At 44.4% G+C, this 17,194-nt stretch overlaps 1 protein-coding gene across 1 annotated transcript; it reads left to right on the top strand.

Annotated features, from left to right (window-relative positions):
* Window positions 1-13,637: 13,637 nt before the first annotated feature.
* Window positions 13,638-16,879, top strand: CEBPB (CCAAT enhancer binding protein beta). The gene has a single exon (XM_088472129.1). It carries the CDS (start codon window positions 13,717-13,719, stop codon window positions 14,428-14,430), a length of 714 nt encoding a protein of 237 aa, XP_088328255.1. The 5' UTR covers window positions 13,638-13,716; the 3' UTR covers window positions 14,431-16,879.
* Window positions 16,880-17,194: the final 315 nt, after the last annotated feature.

Genomic DNA, 17,194 nt, shown 5'->3' with positions numbered 1-17,194 from the left:
GTCAATCCAGCTGGCCCTTTATTTATGGGACACAGGCGCACGCTTGGCACTACTTTGTTGATGCACGTGCGGCTACTGCGCACACAATTCACAAACACAAAAAAATATATTTTTTTATTTTGTTGGGAGTGCCCTTTGGGGGTTACAGCACCCTTTAACGGACAAGCCAGCCGGCCTTTTACTTATGGGACACAGGCGCACGCTTGGCGCTGCTCCTTTGTTGATGCACGTGCAGCCACAGTGCACACAATTCACAAACACAGAAAAAAAATATTTTTTTTTTGCATTTGGGGGGAGCACCCCTGATGGACAGACCACCCCCTGGACAACACTACAGCACCCCTTTAGGACTGGGACACTGCACAGGACTTTGGAGTGGACACAGCCCCTATGGACAACTGACTGCACAACACAGTCCAGCCAGCCCCTATGGACTTTGAAGTAGTGGACACAGCCCCTATGGACAACAGAAGCACAGCGCAGCACAGCACAACACTACACAGCCCAGCCAGCCCTAACTCCCACCCTCTTCACTGTCCACAGCCGAGTGAGAAAATGGCGCCGACGCGGGTACCTTATATAGGATCCAAAACCTGCGAGACCCGGAAGGCGGGATGATGATGTTTTGCCTCGATTTCAGATCCGAGTCAGGCGGGAAAAGTCGAGCCTGACTCGGATAGGCTCGGATCTCAGAAATCCGAACCCGCTCACCCCTAAAATAAACCTTTAGTTTTTAATGAGTGGCTTAACAGACATGAATGTAGAAAAACAAAAAGTCCGTGTATAGCACTAAAGTGCACTTGGGGAACTGTAGTGAAGCAATGGGAAAAAGTCCAGGTAGTGATAACAGAAGGTACTGTAGTCCTGTATTCCAGGGTTTGTGAGGCTGAAAAGAATTGCAGGCTGAAATGAGTTGCAGGCTGAAGTGAGTTGCAGGCTGAAGTGAATGGCAGGCTGAAGTGGGTTGCAGGCTGAAGTGAATGGCAGGCTGAAATGAATTGCAGGCTGAGAAATAATGTCCAGGGAAACTGCAAGTGTAGGCAAGGTGCAGGGTAACAGCTGACACAGGTACTCAGGCAAAGGAGGAGGAAGGAGCCAGCAGGGCTGGAACAGGCAGAGTGAAGCAGGCTAGGTAATAATCCCAGGCACAGGAACAGGCAAAATCTCAGGTGCACAACTCCAATTCATCAATAATATATATATAAAATTTATAAATGCAATAAAATTTTGCAATCAATAGAGGTTTTTAGCATAATCATGGCCAAGCTTATGGGCCTACCCACCACATCCAGGTAACCTCTTTCGGGTAGGTCCCTAACATACTAAGGTTCAAATCCAGAGCGCAGGACCCCCCAAAACCGGCCAGGCTAAGCCGACCCAGGGCACCACCATAATAAGAAAGTGCAGTGTAAAGAGATAGTTAGGAGCAGCTGCTGCTGCATATAAAGAATGAAAATAAAAAAGTGAAGTACATATATATTAGACACACAGTGAAGGGTTAAAATGTGTAATAAAGGAAAATGTGTTATAATGCAGTGCCCTGAGACAGACCAACCAACGCAATCCAGGGGGACCCATGCCCCAAAAATGAACCAAAATTGCACTACAGTATATAACTTGTAGGACTTACCTAGAATTGTGCCTAATACAGTGTGCATATACATTACCATACTCCATGCTTTTAAACCATGCTCCTAACTATCTCTTTACACTGCACTTTTCTTACTATGCTGGTGCCCTGGGGCGGCTTAGCCTGGCCGGTTTTGGGGGGTCCTGCGCTCTGGATTTGAACCTTGGTATGTTAGGGACCTACCCGAAAGAGGTTACCTGGATATGGTGGGTAGGCCCATAAGCTTGGCCATGATTATGCTAAAAACCTCTATTGATTGCAAAATTTTATTGCATTTACATATATATTATTGATGAATTGGAGTTGTGCACCTGAGATTTTGTCTGTTTCTGTGCCTGCAATTAGTCTCATCAGGTAGCACCTCCCAGTGTATATATAGTCAGGTTGTGCAGTCCAGAAATCTTTTCCATATACTCCATTTAATGTGCTTTGTTGCACATCTGAGGGAAAGGAGACGCCCCCATTCTGGACTGGCACCCTTCCTTATTGGTTTAAAAGCATGGAGTATGGTAATCTATATGCACACTGTATTAGGCACAATTCTAGGTAAGTCCTACAAGATATATACTGTAGTGCAATTTTGGTTCATTTTTGGGGCGTGGGTCCCCCTGGATTGCGTTGGTTGGTCTGTCTCAGGGCACTGCATTATAACACATTTTCCTTTATTACACATTTTAACCCTTCACTGTGTATCTAATATATATGTACTTCACTTTTTTATTTTCATTCTTTATATGCAGCAGCAGCTGCTCCTAACTATCTCTTTACACTGCACTTTTCTTATTATGGTGGTGCCCTGGGGCGGCTTAGCCTGGCCGGTTTTGGGGGGTCCTGCGCTCTGGATTTGAACCTTAGTATGTTAGGGACCTACCCGAAAGAGGTTACCTGGATATGGTGGGTAAGCCCATAAGCTTGGCCATGATTATGCTAAAAACCTCTATTGATTGCAAAATCTTTTCCATAGGTAATAATCCCAACAGACAGGTGAATGAGCACAGGAACTCGCTCAGCTCTCGCTGAGAAACACGTTGCACTGGCAATGAGAGGAAGCTCGGCACTCCCTTAAATACCCAGTGCTGCACTGTGACAGGCCAGAGAGAGCATGTGACACACCAGGATAGGGCGACTAGGTCACATGACCGGAGGCAAGATAGCGGCGCCCATGCCAGACCGGAACGGAAGCACCACCAGGCCTAACCAGACCAGAGTGACAGTATGCACGCACAGGACTACGCGCAGCTAATGCACCCCGCCAGATACCAGCGCCACCGCCAGATGCCCCTCGCCATAGCGTCCTCACAGGTAATACCTGCCGGCCGGCATGCTGAGAAACCCTGGTCGTGACAACACCAAATTGTGTGCAGAGCTGCCGGGGAGAGCTTCAAGGGAAATCGTACACAAATCGTACACATTGGCTGATCGTGTGCAGATCGCCATGTGTGTGGCCACCTTAAGGATGATGTGTCTTTTATCTGTTGCACCAAGTTTCTTTGGCCGACCACTGCTCCTACGGTCCTCAACGTTGCCCATTTTTTTGTTCTTCAAAAGAGCTTGAACAGCACATCTGGAAACCCCAATCTGCTTTGAAATCTTTGCCTGGGAGATACCTTGCTGATGCAGTATAACTACCTTGTATTTTGTTTCTGTGCTCAGTCTTGCCATGGTGTATGACCTGTGACATGAAACTGTCTTCCACAACCTCACCTTTGTAGCAGAGTTTGGCTGTTCCTCACCCAGTTTTAAGCCTCTTACACAGCTGTTTCTGTTTCAGTTAATGACTGTCGGTCTGATTCAGCAAGCATCGCAGGTGCAAAAACGCACGCACCTGGTCGATTGTTGTGTTCTGCGCATGCATCGCAGTGTGCGAGCGCGAAACAGAGCTCTAGATACCGACAGGAAGTTTAGCAGTTTGTGAGGTCTGACTTGACTTAATTGTGCGTGAGGCTCCGATAGTACTCGATGGTACCGATGTTTTCACAGACTTGCAAGGTATTATGGATGTGAGTAAAGGGAAGTGGGCATCTTTATGTTGTGCTGTGGTGGCATTGCGATCGCAGCCACTTGTATAATTTCGGATAACTGCGTACGCGCTGGCTGCCGCGATCGCATCAGCGATCCTTGCTGAATCAGGCCCTGTGTTTCAACCTACATATGAAAATGATGATCATTATCACCTGTTTGGTATGATTGATTAATCATAGACCTGACTATAATCCTACAAAATCCCTGACTTTACTTTGCAGCATTTCTTCCACATCTGTCTAAAACTTTTGCACAGTATTGTATATGTACAATGCTTATGTTTAAACATGTAAATCCTGTAACGATTGATTTTGAAAAATCGTGGCTCATTATATACTATTGCATAATACAGCTCTGTATTCTTAGATGTTATAATGTATTGTCGAAGCTGAATAATTGAGTGAGACAAGTTCAGTTTAAAATTTAATCGCAGCGACGCCATCTTGCGAATGGCCGCAAGACTCCATGTTGGAAATGAGATCGCAAGACACCATTTTGTGTGGTCAGCATTAATTCAAGTTATAACCCAGGAGCTAAGAACAGATGGCAATGTTTTTGTTTACCTACCAAGGGCAACGGGAAAAACCAGCTGTCTGAGTAGAAGTAAATATGAAGAGACAATGGGTATTTTTACATACAAATTGGGAATCCCTGGATGCAGATAAAGTATAGTTGTGGCAATTGTAATATAATATCTACACAATTGGATTTGCCTGAATCCTAGACAAGATGGCTCCAAATTCCAAAAAGTTTGACGTGATAATACATTTGCACTTCACACAAGAGTCTGTGAGAACAAAAGAGGTTTTGTTTTCCTTTGAACATAGCAGGTGGGGGCCTGCTGACAGAGGGCATGTAGAATTACAACTCTCAGCCATCCACACTGCTGGATGTTCACTTCGTGTATGAGAGATTATGCACTTAAATCTCACCCATTAATAACTAGCGTCCTTACCAAACCCCGAATACCCACACACTACATATTCGCACATAAATTTCCATTAGCATCAAATTGTATGATTCAAGTTGGTTAAGTTAGTTTAAATGCTAAGAAATAGAGGTTTTTGATATCTAAGGTATTATACATGATAAGCAAGGTATGTTTGGTCTCGTTCTGATGCGTACACTTTTTACAGAATCCCGGTGTTATCGGTGGAGAGATCGCATCATGCAAACTCAAGTTACGGATCGCAGAACTTACAAGCAACAAAATGTTTTAGTTGATGGAATGTTACAGGAGGCGTTACCAGAAAGACCCCGGCTGTTAGAGGCAGGGAAAGTCTATTTGAAACAACCTGTTAAATGTGTCGTTACATATGCTCCTCCTCTGGGAACCAATGAGATCAGCAGGAAGTTCTCCCTTTGTCCTGTTTCAGTCTGGGGGGGGAATAAATACATGTGTCCAAACACTGGTTTGCCAGTTCATGCTGAATTTTGGGTGAACTGAGGATATCTAGTCAGAAGTCTATCTCTGGGTCCAGAGGCGCAGCGTATGTATAACCGTACTTGGTCTGTATTATTTCCTTTTACGCCTAAATTATGTATGTATAGATTGCGTGTAACTGACTATACTTTTACCTGAATAATACTTGTGTGTTGGAACCACAAGATTCCACTCCTGTCTTTATTTGCGGTCATACTGCATACGCAATTAGCGTTGTGTTTAGAGGTTTTTAGGCAGGGTTTTGTCTTAGAGGTTCTAGGCAGGTGAATCTTAGAGGTTTATAGGAAGGAATATATTAAAAGGTTTATTTACAAATTTAACAGTGGGGGCTCATCGGTTTATCACACTATCTGATACACGATAACACTCCGTCAGTCCTCTCTCAGCAAAAGGGTGGAGGCGCCTTTTGAAAGACGCATTAGTCTTTCATTACCACAGTGTTGCTGAGAGTGTACTGCCGGTTTTTGTGTAGAGGAAGCGCTGATCAGAATTCAGGGACAAGAGAGGAAAAAAAAGTTTTTTTCTCTGTTGATAGAACCTTACGTTTAGAGGGGTGCCGCAGTATTGAGTATGCGGCTGAGATGCATTTTTGCGTACGCAGTTAAAAAGTCATTATACGCTTGTGTGGTAGTCACATAATTGTGTATGCGGCCGGTCGCACAATAAGCGTATATGCACTTCCGGTTCTGCTGCCACGTTTGAACAAAGCCATTGAGGTTTACATTTTTTTTTCTATCTACCAATATCTGGGTAAACGTTTATTTTCTGCGCAGAGAAAAAGTGTGTAACAGTGAGTATGTGTTGGACAGTTAAGGGTATCGTATGATCCTTAAGGGCTAGGTGCAAGGGTTAGCCTAGCCGCTCGGTAAGCAGCTTACCGTCCAGTACACAGAGCAGGTGTATGGTTTGTTATTTTTGTTAGGGACCGGCTCTCAGTGTGACTGCAGTGTTCAATAAAATTTGAGCATTGTAGTTGAGCCGCACTAGGTGTGATTGTGAGCTGAGAGATAATAGGTGAGCGTGGCGCATCTAGAAATTTCGTCCGTAGGTGAGCGTGGCGCATCTAGAAATTTCCTCCGTAGGTAAGTGAAAGTATCTTGATTGTCTTTCACCAGTTTAAATTTTTATTGAAAAGCGTAGGAGTTGTCTCAGAATGGGAGCCACACAAACAGTAGAAATGTTAGGCAATGATGTGCTGCTAATGGAGGTGGATCAGCCCGTCGTATTATGCATACTATATATGGTTTAATATGACGAGAAAGAGTGTTAGACCGTTTCCCAGAACTGGTAGTTTTGATAAAAATGTGTTAGATAATGTCATCAGTATGGTGCGATCCCAAGAGTAAAAGATTAAGTATTTTGAATGTTTAAAAAATATGGCAGCATGAAGGGGATGCTTGGCTTAAAAATGTGCAAACGACGCAAACTAGCGTTGCGAACGCATTGCCAGAAAATACATCCACGACGCTGAGATGCAATACGGGCGAGCCGCAAAATGGCGCGCACATGCGGCAAAGTAGCGTCGTGGAGAGTATTGCCAGCAGTTCACGCTCACCTCCCCCACCTTATGTGGATGGAGGTGCAAGTACGGTTACCAAAAATACCAATAAAAATTTAACAAGCAACTTGTACCCTCTCTTAAGCAACCATAAAGAAAGTGTTTATGATATGGATGATGAGCCTATTGTAATGTCTGCCATTTCCCATGCTGTGCAAATGATAGATGCTGCATCACCACAATCACAGGTGGTGCCGCCATCTCCATCGGTAACAGCAAGGGAAGTGTTAACACACTCTGCACCCATAGAGGAAGTTGTTAATACCATACGTAGCAGCAGCAGATTAAACCCCCAGCCAGGTAACCAGGTCAGAGGTAGCAACGCTGCAGGTCTGCATCCCATTCGGACAATAACTGTTCCGAATGGAAATGCAGATGCAAACGGTGTAGTGCCCACGAGGGAAGTAGTAATGCATTGTCCATGGACAAGAGCAGAACTGAATTCCATCATAAATGATTTCCCCAATCCCAAAAAGGAACTAGCCAAATGTCAAAGATTTTTGAGAAATTTGGGTAGTTCTCATGAGCCCACTAATAAAGTATGGCGTGTAGTGTTCAGGGCCTGCCTGCCACACAATACCGACGTGACAAAATTTATCACGGACTGTGTATTGGATGGAGACGTTCCCTTAACAGACCAAGTAAACCAAGGTAACATTTCCCGCATTGTGACTCAATTGGGTGTATATTTTCCAGTAGTAGTTAACTGGAACAAAATCTTCACAATTAAGCAAAAGGAGAGTGAAACTGCAGAAGACTATTGCGACCGGGCTCTGCAGGCTATCACCCAGTACACTGGGATAGAAGATATTAAAGATAGCACTCACCACAGGGGAATGATAGTCACAGTACTCATGGACGGTCTGAAAAGACGATTTAAAGATTCGGGTTCAGACCTCACAACCTGGCAGGAGGGGACTTACAATAGATAACCTCATAGAGTCTGCCATTGAACATGATAAAAAACATTTCCAAAAAGAGAGAGACCCAGAGCGAAAAACTAATGGCTGTCAGTATACAAGCTCTGGAAGGAATGACAATAACATCACAGCCAACCGACACACCTGCACCCACACCTGAACAATTACACGTCCTCACCAATCCCACACCACAGCAAACACATCCTTACCCCACATATCATACACAACCACAGGTCCCATACTCATATCCCCCACAATATCCTTACCCTCCCTATCCTTACCCATACCCACCAGCTTTACCTCTTGCTCAAATCCCACAACAATCTTTTCATCCACCCCGTTCAAAATTATGTTTTAACTGTCACCAAGTGGGACACATAAGTACTGCAAAGCGAAGAACACCACACAGGAACACGAGTTTCCCATGAGTTCATAGGTAACCCCAGTATCTTCTCCCAGGCCTTATATGACTGTTTATAATTTTTTTTCAACCTATCAATGGATCTGTTCTAATGTAAAATGTGGATGATTTATTGTTGTATTTTGGGTCATGTTTAAATGATATTAAACTGTTGTGCTTTATCTCCCACTCATAGGACACAAGGTTGCTAAGGATAAACGGCAGCCATGCCAGGCTGAGGTCGACTACTCGGAAAACTATCCAACCCAGCGGCACAGGCATTATTTAGAGCAGTAGCTATTAATAACAAGATTTAATTGCAAGAACCTGTATGCAGATACTATATCCCTAGAATTATTAAAAGTGATAGGGGGATTTATTTTACAGGTGACGTTTTGAAGAACATGCGTAAGATGATGGGTAACAACACTAAGATTATCCCAGACTGTCTTTTCCTTTATTTGCCCCCCTTTGAGATACTGTCCAAACAGGCAGCCTCATGTGAAAAATTGATAATGAGGTTACTGTGCAGGGTCTCACGAAGATGAATGAGAATAACCGAAATTGGAAGTGTTATTAACTAACATGTCTAATGCAACCTGTCATGATGTCAAATCTGGAAGAATTTGTTATGATCCAAATTTTTTTTTAGCTCAGGTTGTTTGACTGGTCGGTGGAAAGGTCCGTATCTGACGATACAGCATCCTCAAAGGGTGGCTAGGGAAGATACGTGGGTCCATTCCGCTCACTATAGGGAGGTTAACCAACCGGTGGAGATACAAGGCAGAGACAAGGCCGATAACGTGGACCTGTCGATTGCGAGCTTGTGCCGGAAGGATTAAAAAGGTGACGTGAGATATCTGAGCTAAAGAAATGTGTAGATCAGTGCTTCAAGCAATGGAGTGGTCTGCTGTGGTCATCCTAGTTCTTTTTTTTTTCCCAGAGTTTTATTTTTTTTGTCATGATGATCTGTTTGGGGATGCTCGGTGTCTGTGATGGGGGACCAATAAAGGAGATGTGAGCTGATGGCGGAGCTGATGGAGTGGAGTCAGGAGGAGGAGTGCTATACCAAATCAGGGGAGTGCCGGTCCAATTTCAGTACAGTAAATTGTTGTGAAAATGTGAATAACAATAATAAGGAAGAACTGTAATTCAATCCTGAGTTATGACGTAGTGTATAACAATGTAGCCTGAGTTTGAGTGGTCGTGCATGGATATAATGTTTATGTTGTTTTAAGTCATCTTAGGTAATGCAGTCCCAACCCCTTCCAAGGCTCTCCTTATAGGATAGGTGCATCCCCACATCTTTCCCATGATCCCTTAAGGATCCGCGGTGTGCGTATAAGGGCAGTTTTATGTCCCTCCCGGAGACGCATTATCTGAATGGTTCAAATGACCATACTGTGTCATACCATAATAACATTGAACGGTATATTCTCATGCATGGCTAAACAGATTCAAATTAGGTTGTGATAGCATGTTGTTTGCTATCAAAGGGTGGACTGTCGAAGCTGAATAATTGAGTGAGACAAGTTCAGTTTAAAATTTAATCGCAGCGACGCCATCTTGCGCATGGCCGCAAGACTCCATGTTGGAAATGAGATCGTAAGACACCATTTTGTGTGGTCAGCATTAATTCAAGTTATAACCCAGGAGCTAAGAACAGATGGCAATGTTTTTGTTTACCTACCAAGGGCAACGGGAAAAACCAGCTGTCTGAGTAGAAGTAAATAAGAAGAGACAATGGGTATTTTTACATACAAATTGGGAATCCCTGGATGCAGATAAAGTATAGTTGTGGCAATTGTAATATAATATCTACACAATTGGATTTGCCTGAATCCTAGACAAGATGGCTCCAAATCCCAAAAAGTTTGAGGTGATAATACATTTGCACTTCACACAAGAGTCTGTGAGAACAAAAGAGGTTTTGTTTTCCTTTGAACACAGCAGGTGGGGGCCTGCCGACAGAGGGCATGTAGAATTACAACTCTCAGCCATCCACACTGCTGGATGTTCACTTCGTGTATGAGAGATTATGCACTTAAATCTCACCCATTAATAACTAGCGTCCTTACCAAACCCCGAATACCCACACACTACATATTCGCACATAAAGTTCCATTAGCATCAAATTGTATGATTCAAGTTGGTTAAGTTAGTTTAAATGCTAAGAAATAGAGGTTTTTGATATCTAAGGTATTATACATGATAAGCAAGGTATGTTTGGTCTCGTTCTGATGCGTACGCTTTTTACAGAATCCCGGTGTTATCGGTGGAGAGATCGCATCATGCAAACTCAAGTTACGGATCGCAGAACTTACAAGCAACCAAATGTTTTAGTTGATGGAATGTTACAGGAGGCGTTACCAGAAAGACCCCGGCTGTTAGTGGCAGGGAAAGTCTATTTGAAACAACCTGTTAAATGTGTCGTTACATATGCTCCTCCTCTGGGAACCAATGAGATCAGCAGGAAGTTCTCCCTTTGTCCTGTTTCAGTCTGGGGGGGGAATAAATACATGTGTCCAAACACTGGTTTGCCAGTTCATGCTGAATTTTGGGTGAACTGAGGATATCTAGTCAGAAGTATATCTCTGGGTCCAGAGGCGCAGCGTATGTATAACCGTACTTGGTCTGTATTATTTCCTTTTACGCCTAAATTATGTATGTATAGATTGCGTGTAACTGACTGTACTTTTACCTGAATAATACTTGTGCGTTGGAACCACAAGATTCCACTCCTGTCTTTATTTGCGGTCATACTGCGTACGCAATTAGCGTTGTGTTTAGAGCTTTATAGGCAGGTTTTGTCTTAGAGGTTTTTAGGCAGGGTTTTGTCTTAGAGGTTTATAGGAAGGAATATATTAAAAGGTTTATTTACAAATTTAACAGTATTTATCTACCTGTATGTAGGAGTCACTTTCTTATGACTCTCATAAGATTGTTAGAATCAATATTGAGTTGCATATTGACTCCGAAAATGGCTGCCTCTCTATATATATATGACAACTATGGTTAAAGTTGTGCACCATTCAGTAGCAGATTACTGAGATTGCACTTTTTCACTCTTCACAGCATGACGGTCCCCATACACCTACTGATCGGTCACACGATCCTGCAATTGGATCAGAAATGCCGACCGGCGGCCATCTATGTCCCGGGATCAGTTGGAGGATCGGTAAAAATCTCCATATTAAATTTCACCGATGTGCAAATCACGATAATATTTTGATCGTAATCAGCAAATCAGTGAAATCCAACATGTTGGGTTTCACCGATCCTGTAATGCCGGGTTGCAGGATTGCAGGAACGTGGCGATCCATCGATAGTGTATGGGCCCCTTTAGACACAGAATGATAATTTAGCAATCGGGGCTTTGTTATTTTTATTTTTTCTCCCTCTAATCTATTTTAAGTAATTTGTAGTGTGCAGACCAGGTGTGTTACCTTGATGATTTATATAAGGCTTACATTTTGGAATTTATTCTGACTTTTATTATTATTTATTTTAATATGTTTATATTTGAGACAAAAATTGATGTGCGTCAAAGCTGTATCCCTTTAGGTATTTGACTTTATACTCATTCCAATAAGGGATTCAGAAATTTTCGCCACTATATTTGCAATTAAGCAATTCGTTTTGTGATTGGACCCAACTTTTCTGTTGAAACTATAAGTGATTCTTTCTAACATATAGAATACACCTAATATTACTGTTTTTAACCTAGGGTTTCCTAAATAAAGGTTACGTTTTATAATAGCCATACCCATCACTTACCACTAATAATTTTTCATCAACGATACGAGTTCCCCCAAAACGTTTTTTTGTCTTTTTTTGCCTCTTGCAATCTGTATTTCTGAGTATACCACAAATTTCTTTGGGAGCACCACCAACATAGCATAATTTAGAATTCATTAGTAGATAGACCATCACTTTGGTTCTGGATAAATTCAGATTTTTTTCAATGTAGCATATTTTTCCCACACGTGCAGATTCACTACCTATATCTTTATAGCTCCACTGGCTCCCCAGTTAAGCCCAGTGTGGCTCTCCAGGTAGCTGCACTGTCTCTCCCCAGATATCCCCACTGTGTCTCCCCAGCCAGCCCCGCTGTCTTTCCAGCCAGCCCCATTGTCTCCTCAGTCAGCCCCATGGTGTCTCCTCAGGTAGTCTCACTGTGTCTCCCCAGTCAGCCCCAGTGTGTCTCTCCAGCCAGCCCCACTGCATCCCCCCAGGTAGCCCCAGTGTGTTTCCCCAGCCAGCTCCAGTGTGTCTCCCAAGCCAGACCACAGTGGCTTACCTTATCCTGGGTCTTCCTCCTCTTCACGCCATGGCTCCTTGGTTCGAGTTCTCTGCCTGTGTGTTGCACGCGGCGTGACGTCATGCCACAAAAAAATAAATAACTTTATTGCACACCGGGAGCATTGGGGGGCAGACTGCAGTGGTATGGATTTGGCACTTGTGGACTGGCAGCCATGGAGACTAGACACAGCGGCTGCATTTTTAATTTGGTGACAGTCACAAGCTAATCACGGCTCGCGGACCGGCAGTCAACCTCCTGATTGGTGCCAAGTCCATACTGCTGCAGCCAGCCACCCAATGCTCCCTGCTAACAGGCAGTTCTGGAAAGCCGTTCCTGATTGTCATTTTTCAAAAGAGCTTCAGGAATGGCGTTCCGGTACATTCCGCCTGAAAAAGCCCTGACTATAACAATTCCAGAGGCATAGATAGTAGGTTTCCACAAATTATCCAGTGTTTTCACGCAGTGAAGTTGCGTATAAGGACACAGCCACTGGCTTCAGCAAGCCCAAAAATAAGGCCGACACTCCCGTTTTCAGACACGCTGCCCCCAAACAGCCATAGCCTGTCAATCAGACTGTGGCGTCCGGACACTGCGATCGAGCTCGAAGGAGATCTGCACATACACAGTATAGATCCAGAGCATGTGCAGGTCTTCAGACATCATAGTTGTACGTAAACCATCAGGTTTGCCTACTTTGCTGAAACAGCCCCAATATAAGAAATTGTTTCCCACACACAAAAAAATGTATACTTACGCACCCCCATATTATAGTTCAAAGAGAAGGACGCTCAAACTTTTTACACACTAGGACGATATAGACAATATTTATTTTTTATAAATATTGTCTACAAATTGGTATTAAATCTATAATTTTGTACCAGGCCAGGAGATATGAAGGGGGGTCACCAGCACACACACTCTCTTTCGCCCAGTTTCCAATTTCCAGTTACGGCTCTGAGCAACAGATATCAGTGATATCTCCTGCACTACCTTTATAATGCATGGGCTCATTGCCTCATGTAGGTGAAAAATAATCTTTTCACCTACTTAGGGAATGATGAATGGGCCCCAATAGTCCAGTATGTCTACATAATGTACACATCGGTGGAGGGAGCTGACCCACAGTACACCGTTCTCCCCTCTCTGTATATGCCTATACACACACAGTCACACATATCAGTAGCAGGAAGTGGCTCCTGAGTGACATGTGTGTGAGCCTGCAGCCAGCAGCACACCCTGTGCCCTCACTCCCTCTGCACGCTGACTGAGCAGCAGCTGGGAGCAGTGTCGTCACGTAACGTTGCCATGGCATCCCGTTGCTACAAGCGTCACATCGGCGCCGTATATATAAGGCGGCTCCCGGCAGTGACAGCCTCAGAGCTGAGCTAAGACCGAGTTCACGGAGTGCGGGGAGGCCAGTGAGAGCCCCCGTCTGCCCCATGCATCGCCTGCTGCCCTGGGACCCGCCAGGATGTGCGGCCATTAGATCCATGGAAGCAGCTAACTTCTACTACGACTCGGTTGGTAGCGCAGAGTGCCTAGGAGCCAAAGCGCAGCGCCGGGGGCCCCGCCCGGAGACAGCTACCATCGGGGACCACGAGAGAGCCATAGACTTCAGCCCGTACCTGGAGGCAGAGTGCGGGGAGTTCCTGTGCGAGCTGGGGGCGCCGCACTACAAGCCGGGCATGTTGGGCTTCCAGCCCCTGGGGGACACCAAAGCGGAGCCCGTCCTGCACCCCCTGGACAGTTACCGCGACCTCGGCAAGGAGGAGCACTCCGCGATGCGCTCCTTCCTCAGCTTCCACGCCGCGCCCTCCGGCAGCAGCGGCAACCTGAGCAGCGCCTCTTCCAGTAGCCCGCCCGGCACCCCCAGCCCGACATCCCACACCAAGGGCGCCTCCAGCGGCAAGCACAAGAAGGCGCTGGACAAGCACAGCGACGAGTACAAGGTGCGCCGGGAGCGCAACAACATCGCGGTGAGGAAGAGCCGGGACAAGGCCAAGATCCGCAATATGGAGACGCAACACAAGGTGCTGGAGCTGACGGCGGAGAACGAGCGGCTGCAGAAGCGGGTGGAGCAGCTGTCCAGGGAGCTGGGGACACTTCGTAACCTCTTCAAGCAGCTGCCGCCTGAGGCCACAGGGAGGTGCTAGGGACACCTGGGGGGACTGTCCGCCCTGCGAGAGCATTGCCGCCCGCACCGCTAGGGGGTCACCGCCGCCTGGGACCTAATGGGATTTGCGGCACCGTTGCCCGAAGAGGAACGTACACCTGCAGCGCCGCTACCTGGTGGTCTGATGACGGGGCTGCTCCCATTAGAGGAGTAGGATCCCCCACAGACACCAAACCTCATCTACCCCCCCCCCCCTTTTTTTTTTTTTTTGCCGAACTCTTCTGGGACACTGACCTGTCAGGCAGATGCATACAGTTTATAGGGACCTGTCAGGCAGATGCATACAGTATATAGTGGCCGAGTGCCTGGGAGACGCTATCCATTCATGCTGGTGCTGCAGAGACTGCAGCCTGCAGGACAGCCGGTACATATGTGACCCTGGTGTGTAGGAACACTCATAGCCTGCAAAGACTTGTGCTTTATCCAAGCAAAAGAGGATTCGGAGGGATATTTATTTTATTGCCCCAGGACTGCATGACCGCTGCTGCAGAACTTCCTTAGAAGTAGTTTGGTCGGAGGGACAAGATGAGCCAGAGTGACCGTGGGGAGGTTCTGCAGCAGTCACCTGCTTGTCTTGCTGTCCGGAAGGACAAAGGACAGAATGTGTAGCCTTTGTAGGTTGCCACCTGGACAAGACTGATGGTACTCTGTGGTGCAGTTGCCAAACTATTTGTTGCTTTTTACCTTGGAACTAGGTGGAATAACTTTTTTTTTTATGTATGTTTTTCACTTGCGTCCCGTGCGGTAGAGTTTTGAAACACTTGGGATAGAAAACTTTATTTCTCCGTCTGTGGCCTTACTCACAAAAATGCCTTATCCACAGAAGTTGCTTAATCACTTTCTGGCAGTCCACTTGCAAGTGATGATTTGGAGATTAGTGGATTTCCTGTTATAGGGAGGGCTTGGGGCTGTTACTGCTACACACAACACTTCTGTATAGGATATTTAATACAAAGGTTGAGGTGAATTAAATGATGTATCCTGCAACCTAAAGGTGCCTTCACACTTGGCGATGTGCTCATGATCGGACATTGTGTCCGATTTTCCCTTGAACTCTACCCGGCAGTCGTGGGCACGATTTGGTGTTAAAAACTGTCCAATGTGACAAATGATCTATCGCGCCTCCTAACAATTTCAGTGCATCGTGACTGAGATTGTCAGATCTGCCCCAAAGCACGGCAGATCTGAAGATGCGATGGACGACCTGCGGGGACGCGCATCGTCATCATGAGTGGACACTCACGATTTGGGCATATTTTACATGATTTGTCGTCATGATGCGTCGGAATCGGGCAAATCGTGTAAAATATCGCTAAGTGTGTAGGCACCATAACATTTAGGGATATATATATATATATATATATAACGCCTTCTTCCAAAACCTAATACATGTCCAGACAGCTCTCCAAAGAATCATTCTGCTGACATAGCAAGCTTTCTACACCTACTAAAGATACAAATATAATATTTATAATTCATTCAGTATGTAGTAATCATGTCACTCAGATCCCAATCTGTCACTGTACCTATAAGTCTATGAAGTTATGTTTACACTTATCTTGACCCAGCTGCGTGTAACTCTGATATACAGTAGCACGCAATGCTTGTTACAAGAGCTGCACTTAATGTTGACAGTCGGAACCATTCATTTGGAATATTAATACCCCCTCACGACCTGCAAACAGCACTAGAGAGATCTGCTTTTGGAATTCCTATTGCAGATTATTAATTTGCACATAAAAATCGCTTATATTAAGATGTCAGCACTTTTATATGGGAGTGTAACTTGTTTTATAGTGCATTTGTAGCGTGCAGGTTGGCACACAGGAGAAAAGCAACTGGGCATTTGCGAAATCTTCAATGTAGACCAGGGAAATTATGCAAGAATTAAAATAAATTGAGGACATTCCCATGGGTCTATGCAACTTGTATGGCACATTTCTTACGCAAGTCCTGTGCAGTATGTTACTCTCTTGCAACATCAAATGTACACAAGGAGTCTGATGCATAGATAAAAGAAAATACATCCTCTACCTCCTCACTCCTGTCTGTAAAACATCTAACCTAAATTCACAAACTTTACAGCCTGGTGCTATTATACTGGCACTGTGCCTGTCTTAAACCTTTTGTTAATGTAATTTGTTTTAATTTTAACCTCAGAGTTTAAGTGTTATTTAGTGTGAGCACTCTTCTACCCACAGTGATGCAATAGTTAAAACATGTCTGGGGCAGATGTTTTTACACCTGATGCAATCTGCTGTAACCCAGCCATGGTCTGTGTAATCTGTTAAAGATATCGATTGTTTTTATATTATAAAGATTTATAAAAAAAATTATTTCATTATGAAACTTTGTATATTTTTGGGATATATATATATATGCATCAGAAGCATTAAAAGTGATTATAATAAAATGTTTTGCTTGCTAAATCGATGTTTTGTTTTCAATTTATTCTCAAGGGCTTTTTACAAATACTGGCAAAAAGTGTTTTTAAACTTCAATATTTGACATTATGTTATACTATGCAAATAGATGACTCATGCTTAGTGGATGATTGGTATGCACATTTTTTGCTGTATTTAACAATTTACATTTCTCCTTTTTCAACTGTAAAAAGTATTTCATTAACGTGAAACTGTCACATACACTCAGAGCAGCACAGCCATGACACCAGTATTCATGAGAATTCATACTAAGCTCGCTAGGAATCTGTGATGGCACTTAAGCTGCGTATCCATTTAGCG

The sequence above is a fragment of the Taudactylus pleione genome, unplaced genomic scaffold, assembly GCF_031769625.1.
Source record: "Taudactylus pleione unplaced genomic scaffold, aTauple2 ptg000121l, whole genome shotgun sequence".
Taxonomy (NCBI): domain Eukaryota; kingdom Metazoa; phylum Chordata; class Amphibia; order Anura; family Myobatrachidae; genus Taudactylus; species Taudactylus pleione.
The sequence above is the reverse complement of the archived record's forward strand: the minus strand, read 5'-3'. Positions and strand labels throughout refer to the sequence as shown.